The sequence below is a fragment of the Aphelocoma coerulescens genome, chromosome 25 (genome assembly GCF_041296385.1).
Source record: "Aphelocoma coerulescens isolate FSJ_1873_10779 chromosome 25, UR_Acoe_1.0, whole genome shotgun sequence".
Classification (NCBI taxonomy): domain Eukaryota; kingdom Metazoa; phylum Chordata; class Aves; order Passeriformes; family Corvidae; genus Aphelocoma; species Aphelocoma coerulescens.
The window spans coordinates 2,624,948-2,642,685 of NC_091038.1; the positions used below are offsets into that span (position 1 = coordinate 2,624,948).

General features: G+C 47.5%; 1 protein-coding gene across 6 annotated transcripts; it reads right to left on the reverse strand.

Moving 5' to 3' along the window:
• Positions 1-462: 462 nt before the first annotated feature.
• Positions 463-15,442, reverse strand: HORMAD1 (HORMA domain containing 1). Of its 6 annotated transcripts, none has more exons than XR_011146629.1 (16): positions 15,155-15,425; positions 14,636-14,728; positions 14,448-14,499; positions 13,861-14,005; positions 13,510-13,573; positions 11,889-11,925; positions 11,495-11,515; positions 11,370-11,396; positions 10,674-10,741; positions 8,474-8,625; positions 7,640-7,896; positions 6,598-6,661; positions 3,896-3,960; positions 3,115-3,198; positions 1,462-1,644; positions 1,271-1,356 (listed from the first exon to the last, which is right to left on the reverse strand). XR_011146629.1 is itself a non-coding variant. In XM_068995279.1 (15 exons), the coding sequence occupies exons 3-15, from the start codon at positions 14,478-14,480 to the stop codon at positions 1,276-1,278; spliced, it is 1,098 nt and encodes a 365-aa protein (XP_068851380.1). In that variant the 5' UTR covers positions 14,481-14,499; positions 14,636-14,728; positions 15,356-15,442; the 3' UTR covers positions 463-1,275. The 6 variants fall into 6 exon arrangements, 4 of the variants coding, with proteins under 4 accessions (XP_068851380.1, XP_068851378.1, XP_068851381.1 ...); XR_011146630.1 differs by having other exon boundaries at positions 1,278-1,356; positions 1,528-1,644; XM_068995279.1 differs by lacking the exon at positions 1,462-1,644 and having other exon boundaries at positions 463-1,356; positions 15,356-15,442.
• Between the last annotated feature and the right edge of the window lie 2,296 nt (positions 15,443-17,738).

The following is a 17,738-nucleotide window of genomic DNA, read 5'->3' on the forward strand; positions in this document are numbered from 1 at the left end:
GGGACTTTCTCCTGTCTGTCAGGGGCGGCTCCGCCCCCGCCCGCGTGTCCGGTCCCGTTCTATGTCCCTGTCCTGTTCCAGTCCTGTCCCGTGCCCCGTTCCAGTCCCATCCTGTTCCCAATCCAGTCCCGTCCCGTGTCCTATTCCGTGTCCAATCCCGTTCCCGTCCCGTTCCTCCTCCAGTCCATGTCCCCGCTCGTCCTGGCCTGTCCCATGTACCGTTCCCGCTCCAGTCCCGTCCCATCCCTTTCCCGCTCCAGTCCCCCGGCCTGTCCTGTCCCATCCCGCGTCCCATCCCTTTCCCGCTCCAGTCCCGTCCCCACTCGTCCCGGCCTGTCCCGTTCCAGTCCTGTCCCATCCCGTGTCCCATCCCTTTCCCGCTCCGGTCCCGTCCCCCTATCCCATCCCGTTCCCGTCCTCTCCCCGCTCCGGCCCCATGCCGCCGGTAAAGGAACACGCAGCCAGGGGTGAGCGCCGTTTAATAGAGGGCTGATGATGAACAGACATTCGTAATTTAAAAGTCAAAACTGTCAAGAAACGTTCAGCTGTCCCCGCCCGCGCCGGCGGGAACGGCTTCGCTCCCATTCCCTCACGGCACCCGAAAACTAACGGGTTGTTTGTTGAAGGAGGACTTGGCACCGTGTCCAGCCTCTGCCATAAATCGTTTTAGGGACATCCAGGTTCTCCCAATACCCCCACACCTTGGAACAGACGCTGCCACGGCTCTTCGTGAGAAATTCCTGCATTCTGGCAGGGAATCTGGAATTTAAGGCACGAAGAGGGCTTGTTTTTCACCTGAGTATGGTGCTTTTGGTGTGGAAGAAATGCAAAGCATCCAACTCCTCCAACTGAAAAGCGAAAACTGTAACCCCAAAACTGTAACACCGTGTAACTGACAGCCCAGCCCTCTGGAAAGCTCTGGAAATCACCCCAAAACTGGAGAGGTTTTGGGGCAGGCAGGTTCTGGGTGAGTTCCTCAGCTCGGAACCACAGCCCAAAAGCACTGGTGAAACCTTGTGCGGGGGGAATGAATTTCCTCCATCACCAGCAGGACCTGGATGTACCCAATCCCCAGATCCAAGGATTTCTGGTCCTGCCTGCTGGTCCTGTACAAAATGAGTTCAGAATTCCTCAGCTGGACTTCCTGACATTTTCCTTCCTTAAAACACACTCCCATGGGACTGCTAATGGAGCAGAACTGATCCTTAAAACCCAACAGTGACACAGAACAACCGAATGGAAGCGGAGAACTCCGGGCAGACGGGAGAGGGGCGGCTAAAACGGCTCCTTGGGCTCGCTGAGCTTCCTCCTTTTGGGCAGCACGTCCTGGCTGGAGGAGAGCTCAGCCTGGTGAACCTGCCAAGGAAAACCAATTCATGGAATTACAGGAGCTCCGTGGTATCAGAACAGGGCACAGCCCACCCCAAGCAGGACAGAGGTGTGACACATCCAGAGCCTCACCCCAGTCCCAGCCAGCTGTGCTGGGCCTGCAGGAACATCTGGATACCATTTCCTGGCAGAACTGACCAACTGAAGGAAGGCTGGGATGTATTCCTGCTGGGATGTATTCCTGCTGTCACAGCTGCATCAAGGAGCTGTGTCCATCAGGAACTGCAGCACAGGACAAGGAGTCGTGGGTTCAAACTGAAAGAGGGGAAATTGAGGTTGGAGATATGGAGAAATTCCCCCCAGTGAGGGTGGGCAGGCCCTGGCACAGAGTGCCCAGAGCAGCTGTGGCTGCCCCTGGATCCCTGGAAGTGTCCCAGGCCAGGCTGGATGGGGTTTGGAGCAGCCTGGGACAGTGGGAGCTGTCCCTGCCCATGGGGGTGGCACTGGGTGAGCTTTAATGGCCCTTTATCCAAACCATTCCGTGATTCCAAGGCAATGCTGGCTGTTCCCCTGCACTGTCCCATTCCAAGAGCAGCCCTGGGGAGAGGGAGCAGCACCAGGAGGGTTGTGCACCCTGGAGAGGCTGCTCAGCAGCCAACAACCTCCTGGGAGCTCAGTCCTGGTAGGTCTGACTCTGCCAGGAAAAGATGACAATGAACCTTTAGCTCCACTGTGCTTTTGGTTATCGAAAGCACTCGTGTTTTGTTTACATCTAATAAATTTATTACTAAGTTCAGTAAAACCTCTTTGAAAAAGACACAGGGATAGTGAGCAAGGGACAGTGAGCAAACAGAACAACATTCTCTTTTTTCTGTCACATCACTGAGTAAGAACAACCACTGAACATGACTGGTTGGAAGCAGGAAGGGACCTTAGAGCTCATCCAGTGCCACTCCCTGCCATGGCAGGGACACCTTCCACTGTCCCAGGCTGCTCCAAGCCCCATCCAACCCGGCCTTGGGCACTTCCAGGGATCCAGGGGCAGCCACAGCTTCTCTGGGAATTCCATCCCAGCCCCTCACCACCCTCACAGGGAACAATTTCTTGCTGTAAAAGAGAGAATTCCCCCCCACAGGTTTTGGAGAAGGACCTACCCCTAACTCAGCATTCCCAATATTCCCAATACCTGGTGAAGGCCCCCACAGCCTCACAGAGCTGCCAAGCTCAGTTAGTGAGGGAGCAGCACAGACATGGGGGCCCCAAAGCCACCCCCAAAGGTCCAATTCCACCCTGGACACAACCTCTGCTCCAGCTGTGCCAGGTGGGAAGGATTTGGCTCCCCACAAGCAGCACTGCCTGCCAGACTGACCTGATGAAGCAAATAAAAGGGATTTTTCTTGGAATGAAGGAGTCACAGAGGCGAGGTTATAATTTTGGCCCAGTGTTTCCCAAGCAGAAGCACAAGGATCTCTTGGTGAACTGTGCTGGGGATCTCTGCTGGCACAACCCCCCATGGCTGATGGATCAAACCAGCAGGAAATCTGGCTAAATGCATTCCCAACAGGATAGCAACTAAAACTAAGGAATCTCTCTCAACCTGTGTTACCTGCATCGAACCAGCTTCTAACTCTTTTTGGACAGAACGATTTTGACCCTGTTGAATCTAATGGGAATTTAGGAAGTGATGAGAATTTCATTCTGTCAGTAGCAAATGCATTCAAGCTCCGAGTTTTATTCACTGCTTGGAACAGAAATAATGAGAACTAAAGAAAAACTGATACTAACAATGCAGCTTTGGAATATCTTTCCACTTCTTGTCCTGCTCTCTGACACAATCAGCTCAGACGTTTTACGAGTCAAATGATCAACCTGAAATCAGAAAGTAGATTTTTCCTTGTGAAAGCAGCAAAAAACACACACTGGAGACCACAGCAGGGCTCAGTGCTGGGGCATTCACTGTTCTCTGCTGTGCCTGAGCCAAAATTGAGATATGGGAGTATTTATATGGTGATAACCCGTGGAAGTCTCAGCATTTACAGCTGGGTGTGCTGCAGGGCCCTGGCAGAGAGAAGCATGTGCTGGTTTTATACAGTAAATCACTCACACTTACCTACAGCTATCCTGTTTTAAGAAATCTTAAGGACCTGTGTGAAGCAGTCCTCCACGTATAAATGCCACCAATTTCTACATGCAGGGAATATAACCTGAGTTATAAACTTGAATTTTTAAGTTTTAATCAACTTCTAAACAAGCTTTGGTCTGTCAGAATTAGCAGTGGAATTCCTATTAAGCAGTTTATTAAGATGGAAATGACACTCCCCTTTTCACTTAGTAACAGCCCCAGCATCTGTTTGGTTTGGGAGCTGTATCACAGAGGAACAGCCTTTTGTCAGAGCTTTAGAATAGTTTTGGAAAACTCCAGGAAATGAAATGTAAAGGGATTTTGTTGCTGGAAATAGTGACTGTGGGAAATAAGGCTTTAGCAGATTACCCACGGATCACTCAAAGGAGGGAAGAAGCTTCACAGAAGCTCCAGTAGAAGCTGAAGATGACAGAATTTTCATACCTGAGGATTAGAAACATGGGGAGTCTGGATCCCTCCAGCTTCCTCTTCATGAGCTGAATTTTTTTCTGAAAGATGGAAAGAGTTGAAGAGTTAAACAAAGCTGCTCACAACAGCACACCCACAACCCACAGCAAACAACAGCAGCTCTGCTCCAGGGAACACTGAGAACTGCTGGGAACAAGTGCTTCCAGAGGGCTCCAGTTCTCCTTAACTCCACCAAGATTTAAACTTCCTCTTTTCAACTCAGCCATTTCCCACCCCAGCCTCCAGCTCACTTCAGCAGCCCTGGGACACACAGGACCTCTGGAGGATGGGTTTGGTCCCCAGCTCCCTCACACACTGCCCTGCTGAAGGCTTGCCTGCAGTGGGATTTGATTCAAGCCCGAAGCCTCAGGAGCTCGTTTTGTGCTGCAGGACAGGGAAAAGGCCACTCTGGCCCAGCTCCTGCCCCTCCTGAACCCACCCAGCCACACCCAAGCAGCAGTTCCAGCTGCAGAGCCCCTGTCACTGCCTGCAGCTGCAGGAACAGGCTCCCAAGGGGGAATAGGCAGTTCCAGACAGTTTGGTTGCTGTTTCTAATTCATGCTGTTTTTCTAGGATACAGATAGAAGCAGGGAATGGTGGAGGGTGACTGTGCATCAGCTGTGGAAACAACAGAAGAATTTCAGGGTGACAAATGTGTTTCCCTGTGTCTCGTAGTTCCTGTAAATAAAACATTTGCCAACTCCCTAGGACAAGAAATTTGCTGGATTTTTGCATGGTTTTGGAATTTTTATGACTTTTTAAAAGAATCAGACAGACCTTCAAGTGGTTATTCCAGTTCTGCAGCCTACTAGCATTGTCAAGATAAAAATACTGATCTAAATGTGCTGTTTCCTACACATTTCCATTATCGTTTTTGAGCAGCATGGAAATGGCAGCTGGTTTGGCAAAGCTGCACATGTTACTTCTCAAAAAACCCCAAACCCAACATTTGAAATGTTTTCTGTACAGCAAATGGGTTCCAGATTGTCTGGATGCTTCTATGCAGCCCCTCCAAGAGGAGCAGATCAACAAGCAGCAATTCCTTCTTCAGTTTGTTTGGCAGCAAAGTTCAGTCTTCAGGCCCCTGGGCTAAACTGGGAAATGTGAACACAAACTATCCTCTGCTTTTCCTCCTGGTTTATCTAAAATCTGAAAAGGAAGCTCCTGAGATCCCTGAGGACAATTTGGTGCCTCATGTTTTGAGTTGGAGACAGTCTGGGTCCACATCTTGATGCTCTGATTAGAAACCAGCAGTGGGGAGCTTCCAGGGCACGTTCCTGGTGGCAGCTGTGGCCAGGCTGGGGAGCCAGGACAGTTATTTATTGACAGACTTTATTTACAGTGTTAGGAAAAACACTTGAGGAAACTCATTTTGGTGTGATTCATACTAACAAAAATACTTTGCTAGAACTTGTTCCTATTAAAGTTCTCCTACAAGGAAAGGCTGAGAGAGTTAGGATTGTTCAGCCTGGAGAAGAGAAGGCTCCAAGGAGACTTTAGAGCCTCTCCCAGTACCTAAAGGAGCTCCAGGAGAGCTGGAGAAGGAGTTTGAACAAAGGCCTGGAGAGACAGGACAAGGGGAATGGCTTTAGCCTGACAGAGAGCAGGGATAGATTTGATGTAAGAAAGAAATTCCTCCCTGGGAGGGTGGGGAAGCCCTGGCACAGGGTGCCCAGAGAAGCTGTGGCTGCCCCTGGATCTCTGGGAGTGTCCAAGGCCAGCTGGAGCCACCAGGGATAGTGGGAGGTGCTGCTGCCCATGGCAGGCACAGGTGGAACGAGATGAGCTTTAAGGTGCCTCCCTTAAACCCAAACCCTTCTGGGACTCTATCCTGAGATGGCAAAAAAAGTTCACTTGCAATTATCAAAATACTCCAGTACACAGGAAAAGGGCAGCAGGTCCCCAGAGCACAATCAGCTGGAAAAGGCACTAAAGCAGGAAGCAGCATGGAGGAACACAGAATCATTCATAAAACCAAACACATTCTGGTGAAGTTACTGTAGCAGGAGCAGCAAACCACAGCCACGAGCAGCTCCCTTTGGAGGTGTTTCACAGGGGCTACCATAACACAAAAGCTCCTCTACCCACAAGAGCCCCGACTCCTCCACGCCCCAGAGCTGAAGGTGGGGGTGCACAGTGGGATTCTGGGCTACTGCAGGGGAAAAGGTGGCTTAAAGTGGCATTTCTGCTGAACTGAAGCCCAAAAAGCTGAAATTTAAAAAAAAACCCCCAGACCTAGACCACTGTTTTTTGCAGAGAATTCTGCTTCCCAGCTCTGCAATAATGAGTTCAACAGTACAAGATCTCTGCAAGTTTAATGTGCAAATTAAGTATTATCAAAAACTAAATAAATCAGTAATTATTAGTAACAACAATAGTAGAAAAAGCAAACAATTTTTTTTTTCCTAAACATAAACCCCATTCAATTTAGGTTAGCTGATAAAATGGAACAGAAGATCAGAATTTTTGAACAGTAACATGAAAACGTGTTAATCATGTTTTAACATGTTAACATTTGTTAACCAAGTGCTTCACAGAATGAAGCCCTGATAGAAAATAAAGGCAGAGTCATGTATGTGAATAATGAAAATTTGAAAATAGAAAATTGAAGGTTTTGTTTTAGTAACATCAGGCAAGAGGCACAACTCAGAGACTTGAAAAATATACACAAATGTTACCTTGAGCTTCTGAAATATTCACATGATTCTTATCTTCCACTTCATTATCCAAGACAGGATCTTCCTAGATTAAGAAACAGGTCTGTCACTTACTGCAGACACACAGGGAAGAAGGTTCTACTCAGATGATTAAGGCCAGACTTATTAGATGGATTTTTGGTGGAAAAAACTGAAATAAGTGATTGTGACATGGGATGAAGAGAGGTTTCATCTGTGCCCTGTGCAGGGACACGTGGCACTGTCCCCGTGGCATGAACTGTCCCTCTGCTGCTCCTCGGGCACAAGCACTGCTTGAACAGTTTGCTTTACTGCAAACTGGAGCAGTAAAATTAAGGCAAACATGGATTGAAGATATCTGGAAACAAAGGGGGCTATTAATGTTATGGCTGACATGCAGTGAAACAACACTGGCCTTTTTCTAGACAATACACCACAAAAAAAAATCTTCAAAAAGCTACACAAATGTCCTGGGTTGAGGTGTATTCTATTACCATCCTCATGAGCTGTGGAAATCAGGTGGGGCAGTGTTTCCTTGCCTCCTCCCCCCAGACTCTCTTGCTGTTCATGGCCCATCATTGTCCTGCCCATGACTCAGAGATAACTCCCTCCGGACTATCTTCTGTTAATGAGCCTAATCAACACCTGGCCTCATGACTCATTACCCCTTTGTGAGATGCTCCACCCTGAGGGAGGAACCAAGCATCCCATCTTGGATATAATCTGGGACTCTGAACACCAGAGAGAACCCTTTCCACTGGATTTCCAGAGGACAGGAGCTACACAGCCACCACTGGACCTTCTGAGGAAGAGCAGACCCTTTTTTCTACAGGATCACCACTTCAGAGGGCTGCAGCCACCATTCTACCACTGCTACAACAGAGACTCAGGTTGTATCTTGACTCTGTCAGTTTGAACCAGTGTTCTCTTATTTTTTCTTTTTCTTCCTTTTCTTTAATTTCCCCATTAAATTGTTATTCTGACTTGGTGCCTCCCACTGGTTTGTTTCCAAACTAGTACAACAAAATAAAGTCTGTGCTCTTACATCCATGTCCTGGCTCTCTTCTTCTGGATCATCTCTGCTTGCTCCACACACCTGGAGAGGCTCAGCAGTCTCTCCTTGCTTTAGGATGTTCTTATCAACGTTCTCCATGCGCTGTTTCTCAGTTGTAATTTTCAGTTTCAGCATATGAAAAGGCGTTGGCACTTCCCCCACATTCAGGTACATGGGCTCCTCATTAAACATCATCCCCCCGTACTTGGCCTCCTTGAACCCTGGAGGTTGGTAATCAGGGGGTGTAACTGCAGAGAAAATTCATCAGATGTGTTAGAATGAAACATGTTCTTGTCAAACTCTTTTCCCCTTTAAATACAGAGAGTTACTGCAAAAAACTGTGTGTGAGGAGGGGAGTAATCAGTATTCAATTTGGAGTAAATTAAGTTCTTGTCTCTTTGCACAACAGGCAAAGGCCAAGTTAAAGGTCCTTGGAAGAGGTTGTAGATACAGAGAGAGAAAATAGAAGCTCTGATTTGTCATTTTAAGGCAGTAACACACTCCGAAAGCAGAGCCAGACATTTGGACAGTCATCAAACTAGAACCAGGCTGGCAAATTATGCTATAGTCTAACATACTCTGGGAAACTCCAAGTGTTTTAGAACACACCCGAACCCAATGAAGCCAGTGGCAGGATTGTGTTCCTGCAGTGAGATCACATCCCTTCCCCCTGGAGATTCAAAGCTGTCGTGAGAAACAGCCACATGTGAAATAACCTCATTTAACAAGTCCCAGCAGCCCCAAAGATTATCCACTGAAATTTCCTTTGGATTGCTTTCCAGTGGCTGAACACAGCTGATAAAGCAGGGTGGCATGGCAATGTACCCTCATCATAATACAGGAGTTTCATGGTGAGGCAGACATCGTTGGGCAGCGGGCTCAGGTTCTGCATCAGGACGTAGATCTTGCGGATGAGGAGGATGCTGGCCTTCTTGGTGTCTGCACAGGTGATGGTGGAGTCTGACCTCTTATCCTTGCTAAAATCAGAGTAGCCAGGTTATTTCTGATACAGAGTAAGCTGTTTCTAGTATTAAGAGACAACTGTTTAACAGCCTATGAACATGAGCAGCATCCCATTTCTTGCCCGAGGTCTGAGATCACAAGCACTGCAACTCCTAACCCTGCCTAAGTGCTGCATGTTCTCTGCCCCTCGGGAGATCAAACCCTGAGCCAGGGACATCAGGAGAGCTTAGGGACCAGCACCTGGCACCAACTGCTCTACCCTACATCACACGGGGCTTAAAGGCCCACTCTGAAAGAAAGAGAAAAGGAGGGACTTGTGAAAGCCCCACTTCTTTGAAGTTTTAACTACTTCATTTCCCTTGAAGTCCCACTATTGACTTGGACACAAATGGCTAATGATAATAAACTTGGTACCCAATGGACTCTTGGCATCCAGCTCCAACGTTTCCATGCTCCCATTTGCACCAGAAGCTGACCCAAATCCCACCTCAATGCCAACACCCCTCCCTCTGTTCCCCTGCTCCTCACAGCCCCCAGCTGAGGCACCTGAGGACTTGCACAGCAGGGCAGGCACCAGGAGTTATTTCCTTCTGTGTCCCTGTCTTCTGGAAGCATTCCCTGAACTGTGATGGATTCAGACCTCTCACCCCTCTCTAGCTGGTTAATTCCTGCCATGCTGGGACCAGAGAAGTAGCCTCACCTATTTTCAAATTGATCTGACATGAATTTATGCTGTTCCTCTAAGGTAACCTGGTGTGGCCAGGAGTCACATCCCCTTCTCCCCTTCCACAGGTAAGGAGCTAAACCCAGCCCAAGCATCTGCAGCACTGCAGCCTTTTCTTTTTTAATTTAAGTAGCATTTTATGTAGGAGGGAAGCTGGGAGGACCTTGTCAGGTATGAATTAACTGTATTTCAATTACTTGTCTTAAAATAAGCCATTTCCCTGTAGCTGTGACTGAGCAGTGAATCCCTATGGTGGAAGAGGGTCTGGAGGAGATGGGGAGCAGTGCTGTGTCCCCAGAGCTCCAGCACAAGCACAGGGTGTCACTGCCCACAGCTGCTGCCAGGAGTGACCTGATCTCAGCACATGGAGAGCTGAGCAGGGCCTCCATTTTAGACAAAGTTATGGGGGTTGAGTGGGTGAACTGGTGGGGTCAGTGCTTCTCCCCAAGTTCATTAAAAGCCCCTGAATGTCTCCTTGAGTTTGCCAGATGGATACAGGGGAAGTGAAGCTGTGGTTTGGCCCAAAAAGTGTAAAAACTGAACAACAAACAAAAGAATTCTGAAGAGAGGAATTGGCTGGAGCAGCTTCATAGAATCACCAATCTTTTGGGTGAGAAGGGAACATAAAGCCCAGCCCATCCCACCCCCTGCCATGGGCAGGGACACCTTCTTCTATCCCAGGCTGCTCCAAGCCCCATCCAACCTGGCCTTGGACACTGCCAGGGATCCAGGGGCAGCCACAGCTTCTCTGGGCACCCTGTGCCAGGGCCTCCCCACCCTCCCAGGGAGGAATTTCCCCTGTACATTTAATCCAAACCTGTCCCCTGCCAGTTTCACCCAGGGATTCCTTCCCCACAGCTGGGGATGCCCAGTGCCCTCACAGTGATCTTATCTCAGCAATGGGAATTCCACCATGACTGAGCCATGTAGCACAAGAGCTCTGCTTTGCTAAGTGCAGCTTACATTTCTATTGTGGTTTTTGTGTATTTATACCATTTCTGCTAAATGAGGAATTCCATGTAACATTCAGTATCTTCAGATAACTGAATCTGGTGTTAAGCTTCACCCCCCCACACACATGGAATATCTCAAATATCCTGGTCACAGAGTATCAAACTCTGAGCATCATCTTCTGAGTGGATATTAAAATTACGAGCATAATCAGACAAAATGATTAATTGTATTTTAGTAAGTCTAAGCTAGCAGTGTATGTTGATAAAATTAGTCTCAAGATCCCAAATTTAAAGAGCAAACACCAAACAGATCAAATCCAAAGTTCTGACATTCAGGTGTGTCCACAGGGACTGTAAGGCCATGGAGCAGTCACAGGGGTTGTACCTGCCAAAATCCAGGAGTGGCCCTTTCTGGGTGTACTTGAACTTGAAGTGGTAACACTCTGTGACTGTCTGCAAACAAAGCCAGTAATTATTACACTAATCAGCTGCCAAGCACACTCCTGCTGCAGCTCTGGTTAGTAATCTATTAATCTTTAAAGAAAATAACGACAGCCCAACTCCCATCCACTTACTGAATACAGGTTCCTAATCCCCTAACAATTAACAGTAATAATGCATGTAAGTGTCAGCTAATAAAAATGATGATTCTTTTCCAGGAATCACCATGATAAAATATTTTGAAATACCAGCTGAAGTTTTTAGCACAAAATATTCCAGTTTTAATCGCTGTGAAAACGTTTCACACACAGAACAGATGTGGTGACACCCAGTGGGTTTTGTGTTTTCCACAAAAGTCCCATAGATTTGTTAGGCAGAGTTGGGATGAGGCATCTTTATGGACATCTCCCTCTGCAATGACATTTTGGTTGCTTGCACCAGCCTGAGAATAATCTGACACTGGATACTTAAATGCAATTCCACACATGGCAATTCCCACTGACTCCAGTGATTTTTACACTTGGCATTTCCATATGTCCCCTTTTGAAAAATGTGCACGTTAAATATTCCTGCTTGTACATGCATTTCACTACATCCACATTATCATCAGTCATCCCGTGAGATATTCCAGCAGATTTACCTGAGGATCTTCTTGCTGAGTGTAGACCTGTATTTTGAAAGTAAAGAAAGGAATCAGAATGAGACCTGCACGTCCCTCAAAGAACGTCCCTTAAAAACGCATCCCTGCTTTTCAGAGATACTCACTGCTAGGACAATCTGTCTCAGCTGTCAGGAACATAAACAGAGAAAGAAAAAGAACATTAAATATATTTCATAGCCCATTTCTGCTGCCCAAGCTGCTTTGTCTCTCTAGCCCTGGAATCCAACACAGGCAACTAAGGCCTGTTGGAAGAAAAGCCTCTTCCTCTTCACTCCTCTTCTGCGGAGGAGAGGACTCAGCTGCAGAAGAAAACACCTACAGATCCCTGGCTTTCAGTGCTGCTGTTTACAAGAATTTTATGCAGAAATGCCTGTGCATCCCACACTGCAGCTGACTGAGTTAGCTCAGCTACTCCCTGAGCAGTCCTACAACTACACTGACAGATAATGGACTTAAATAAACATTTCAATACAACTGAAATGAGACTGGAGGACTTACGTATTTCTTCTGCAAGGCATCATAGCATCCTAACATCCTGCAAAAACCAAATAATATTGGCCATCTACTACTAATTTTCACTTGTTTCTCACTAAATCAAATAGCACCAAAAAACGAACCTCTTGTTTTTATTCTTATTGTATTAGAGCATTAAATAACACTTATTCCATCATTCTACCTTGTTAGCACTGATACAAGCAATGACTATCTTTGTGACACCAAATCATCCCAACCTCTTGGAAGTGTAATTAAAAATATAATCTGTAGGTAACTAATTTATCAGTAAAAACATATTGCAATACTTCCAACACATGCACTCATTAATCAGGGGAGCAACCTGGTCTAGTTGCAGGTGTCCCTGTCCACAGCAGGGGCTTGGAAGAAGGTGAGCTTTAAGGTCCCTTCAACCCAAAGCACTCCATGATTTCATCACAGATCAGTAATTCAGCTGAACAGCAACACAGCTGAAGCACACAGGAGTTATTACCTTCATTTAGATGTTGCCATTTCCTTTTTACATAACACCCAAACAGTAGTCAAATAGGCAATCAAAACCCAATTTTTTTTTTTCCTGACATTCCTTTCATATACAGTCAACAAACAAAAATTGGGTTTGGTGTGTACGTGATGCTGGGGCAAGAAAGGCCACTCACCTGTGAACTCCCAACAGGTACCACATCCTTTTCCCACAAAACCAGGGAGCCTGTCCTGGTCAGCCTCCACAGGCTGCAGTGAACTGCCCTCACTGTGTGTGAGAGGAAGGTGAACTGCACTGACCCTTCTGTTTCCTCAGCCACAGAAGATCCATTAGGGAATTCCAGGTTACAAAAAAGGAAGCTTTTCCCCCCCACTCTGTGACAGCACATGGCTGACTCCACCTCTAACATCAGCTGTCAGCCCTCACATCTGAACCCCTCAGCACTGCCAGGGGATGAATGCAGCATCATCCCCACGCCTTGTACACACTGGGGAAGAGGAGGGAAAGAACCTTTATGGAGGTAAGGAAATATAGGAATATGTAACTAAGGCGAAGGCCTTACAGAGTTTTCTAAAAAGCAAGGAGAGCAACTAGGAACAGACCTCACAGTTACTGTGAGCAGAAAGAAAACCAGAACAAGCAGCTGCAGTCGCAGGTGACACAGCCACACTCAGCTGTGGCAGTGCTCAAGCAGACAGGCTATCACTGGCAGGCACTGCTCTGCCTCCCGAGTCTCCCACTCTCTTACAAAATCTGTGAGCAAGACCTTTAAGATGCAAAAGGGTGGCATTGAGTCTCCTGATCAGCTAGAGAGGAACTACTGGTTAGACTTTTGCATTGCTGTGCACCCTTGAGTACTCATGAGCACCTAGAGGAATGAAGCATATAAATATCTAGTATTAGATATTTAGTATTTATACAGTAAATATAAAGCATAGTCACTCTGCAAACACAGATCTGTGCTCTCCTAAGGCCTGAGCTGAAAACCTTTCTGGAGACACAACTGTTACATCTACAACACAAATGTGGGCTGCTCACTCACAGCAAGAGAGCTTTTTCCCTTGTATCTGCAAACAACCAGGAAGGACTCTTTGAGCACTTACACGCCAAGGAAGTGTTACCTGTGTGCTGGAATCAACCTACCATTTCACCAGCTGGGTAGAGCCAGGACAGTTTTTGTCTTCCCGCAGAATTTTGACACAGACATCTCAAAAAAAACCAAAACACACACACATTTACTTAGGACAAAGTGCAACGAAAAGTTCATTCCCTAAAAGTACACATCAAGAAGAGACTAAAACTAACATTACTATGCGTGAGCATAGTTTTAATGCTGAGTAATAACAAAACCAAGAACAAAATTTAATTAATGCATTAGTGAAATTTCCATTACATGCACTGAAGTGGTGTCCATTCATCAAAAAGACCAAGTGGCTTTAAAAACAACTTGATGACAACAGGTTTTGCAAGTTATCATGGAAAAAAGCCCGTTACCATCCATGTATCTTGTTCCATAGGCACTTTCAGGAAAGATTCCCCTCAGGTACGTGATGCAGGACACTGCCACTGCCAGGAGCCTCTTCACCAGCATCAAGGATTGCTGCTCCGTGGCTATTTTCTTGGGAAACACAACTGCACTCTGAAAATCACAGAAAGAAACCAATTAAACTCTACCTACATCAACAGACCTGTACAGGCTTCAATCCTGTCCAACGCCTTCATTTTAGTTTAATTGAAAAGTATGACTTCTGTGAGTTATAAAGTTAAGCACATTCCTTACACTTGGTGTTACAATATTTATAGGATGCAGCTAAAGGACACATATATATAAATATATATATATAAATAAATATAAGGTGTTTCTAGGACACGTTGTAACCGGTTTCTACCAAGCGCATGACAACAAAGTTCAGACAATTTTTCTTTATTTTTTCTATACCTTCTTTACTCATAATTAAAAGACTGAATTAGCCTGCAATTTTCACGTGAAGAAATATCACAGAGCACCTGGGTGCACTATTTCAGCCAAAACTCCCCCGTTTTTCCCATTACTGTGCTGAAATAAAACAACAAAACCGTACCACAGAATTCCTTTGCTTCTGAGCAGTTGCCATGCTGCAGAGACTCCTGTGCCTGTTAATGGAACACCTGCAATTAGCACCTGGCTGAGAAGAAGGGCAGCAAAGCCCAGCCTGCAGCTCTCCAGCTTCTCCAGGGCATTCCCTGGATTTACAAACACCTCCCGCACAATTCGCCAGCTCAAACCAACCTGTAATGTTCAGGAAACAGAGCAGGACAGTTCTTCCAATCATCCCCAGTATCAGATTCTTGATATTCACAGCAGCACAGGCCTCCCCTGAGGCTACAGGATGCAATAATTAGAATATTTATATCTGTATTTATATGAACCTCCAAAGGCAATTCTCCTCAGTGCTAACTGGCACCAAACTTGCTACGACATTTTCAAAGGACCTCCCCACATTTCAAAAACCCCCAGGCTTGGGTTGTTTCCATCTATAATTCAAATGAGTACGGGAGAAACAGAACCCTCATCACCCTGAGTCTGACGCCACACAAGCCTTCCCCTCAGTTCGGAAATATCAAACGCACCCACGCCTGAGGCCATGGAAAACACCTTTCCCAAGCTAGAAGTGGACTCTGCATCACGCACCGAGCTCCCCCTCAGCAAATCCTCCATAAACCCCCCCCCATCACAGCACGCGGCCGAGTTCGGCCCCACTGTCAGAAAGGAGCCGCTTCCCAGCAGTGTCAGCCCAGAACACAGCACCTGCCCCCTCCAGGGAAACTGAGGCAAGCGGAGGATGAAAGCGCGAAGACAGAATACTGCAGAGTAGCGCGCGGCGGAGGGCAGCAAAACCTCGGCGGTGAGGGCGAGGCGAGGTGTGGGTGGGTTGAGAGATAACCGAGGAAAAACTGGAGGAGAATGTGAGGTGAGAGGAAGGCAGCTGAAGGAGCCGCCCGCCCTCACCCTCAGGGCGCCGTTTCCCGCGCTCGCCCTCAGGCGGCCCTGCCGAGGGGCCGTGCGCAAACCCCGCGCGGCGGGCTCGCCCTCAGCCGGCGCAGTCCGCGCATGCGCAGCTTCTGCCCCGCTGGTGAAGGGCCAAAGAAACGTGGAGTGTTCTGAGCTGTGAGGGACTCACAGGGATCATCGATTCCAACTCTTCGCCCTGTGCACCCCTTAGAGCGTTGTCCAAACGTTCCTGGAGCTCTGGCAGCCTTGGGGCCGCGACCGTTCCCTGGAGGGCCTGGGCAGTGCCCAGCACCCTTTGGGGGAAGAACCTTTCCCTGATACCCAGCCTAAACCTCCCCTGACACAGCTCCAGCCGTGTTGGAGTGCTCCCCTCGTGATGAAGGTGCAGATCCCTGAGGTGTCCTCTCAGTCTCCTCCAGCTGGACAGACCAAGTGCCCTCAGCCGCTCCTCATACAGCCTCTCCAGACCCTTCACCATCCTCGTGGCCTCCTTGGGACACTCTCTGATGGCTTCGTGTCTTTCTCACATTACCAAAACTGCACCTAGGATTCAAGGTGAGCCTGCCCCAGCCCAGAGCAGAGCAGGACAATCCCCTCCTTTGCCCAGCCAGTGATGCCGGGCCTGATGCCCCTCAGGGCACGGTGACCCTTTGGGCTGCCAGGACACAGTGTGACCCAGGTCCAGCCAGCCACTGACCAGGACCCCCAGATCCTTCCCCAGCCTCTCCTTCCCCAGTCTGTCCGTACACCCCAGGTTGCCCCATCCCAGGTGCAGAATCCAGCACTTGCCCTTGATAAACATCATACAGTCCCAGTGCCTGGTGTCAGTTCCAGCCCTCAGTGCCACGGGGACAGCACAAAGGCACCACAAACAATCCACTGCATGGACACTGGATTCTATCTCTTTGTTCTTGGTTGCCTCAGTCAGAGATGTAGTTGCCTTAAGGAATCCGTGGCCAACAAAATCCCATGACACCCAAGAGAACGTCGTAACTTCTTTTCTAGTGTCTGGACAAAATTAGGGGCTCCATTCTTTCCAGATCTATTATCCATTGCCATTTGCCTAAAATAAAGCCTAAATATGTAACTTGCTTTTGATCCAAATGAAGTTTGGATGGAGATGGACTAGGACAATAGACTAGAAATAGAGCCTCATATAAAGGCATACTTATACCTTTTTATATATATATATATACACACACACACACATATATATATATATATAACAAATAGGGATAGGTATATGTCATATATATAATGTAGCAATTTTATATACATATATATCCTATAATATATATATTTATTAATAGCAAATCATCTACACACTGTACAAAACCCAATTCACACGGTAATTTCATAGCCTTGAAATCCCAAAAATACTCTTTAAACCCCAAATACTCAGAATCTTAGAATGGTTTGGATTGGAATTGACCTTGAAGCTCATCCCATCCCACCCCTGCTATAGGCAGGGACACCTCCCACTGTCCCAGGCTGCTCCAAGCCCCATCCAACCTGGCCTTGGACACTTCCAGGGATCCAGGGGCAGCCACAGCTTCTCTGGGCACCCTGTGCCAGGGCCTGCCCACCCTCACAGGGAGGAATTTCTTCCCAATATCTAACCTTAACCTACTCTCTTTCGGTTTCAACCCATTCCCCCTCGTCCTGCCACTCCAGGCTCTTGCAAATAGCCTTGCCCCATCTTTTGTATAAGTTCCCTTCAGGTACTGGAAGGTCACAATTAGGTCACCCCAAACCTTTCTCTTCTCCAGGCTGAACAATCCAAATTCTTGGAGCCTTTGGAAAGGATCCAGCAAAACTTTGGGGAAAAATGTCTGAGGCAGTCACTGGGTTTTCCAGGTGAAGGCAAACAAAGGTTAACTTTCTTCATCCAATGGAATGCTTCACAGTCCCTTGGGCTAAGCATTGGTCTGTCTGCTTCTGGATACTCTTCCTGGATTCCTGGAATAGGATCCTGTATCCCAGAGGGTCACACTCCTCCCTTTGTTTTAATGCACACGGGCTGTGCTGGGGCCAACAGCCCCTCATCTGTCCTGGTCCTTGCCACCCTGCCCTGTGCCTCTTAAAGTATCTCCAGATATTGCTCCTGTTGGAGTGATGCCATGAAGATTTTTTGCCTTTTCTCTTATACCCCTGTTATAACTTTTTTTGCAACCTCTGTATTCCTAGTGCTTTTCCCCTACATTCTTGTTTGTCAAGCTAAAAGACTAAACATTTTAGAATCTTTGTAGCTAGGGATCAGTGTGCCCCAGAGCCCATGGTCCTCTCCAGAACACATTCTGTAAACCAAGATAGAACCGTCCAGGGGAAGGTTCCCTGGGGAGGGGGGCTCACTTGAGCCTCTCACTGGGGAATCTTTGAT

Bases quoted from the DNA above. Each gene is read 5' to 3' on its own strand.
- HORMAD1 (XM_068995279.1), bottom strand. From the start codon at position 14,480: ATGGCAACTGCTCAGAAGCAAAGGAATTCTGTG. The intron at 13,574-13,860 runs GTAACGGGCTTT...GTTTTTTTTGAG, and splicing joins TGGAACAAGATACATGGATG to ATGTCTGTGTCAAAATTCTG. The intron at 1,357-3,114 runs GTTAGTATCAGT...TTTCCTTGGCAG, and splicing joins AGATATTCCAAAGCTGCATT to GTTCACCAGGCTGAGCTCTC.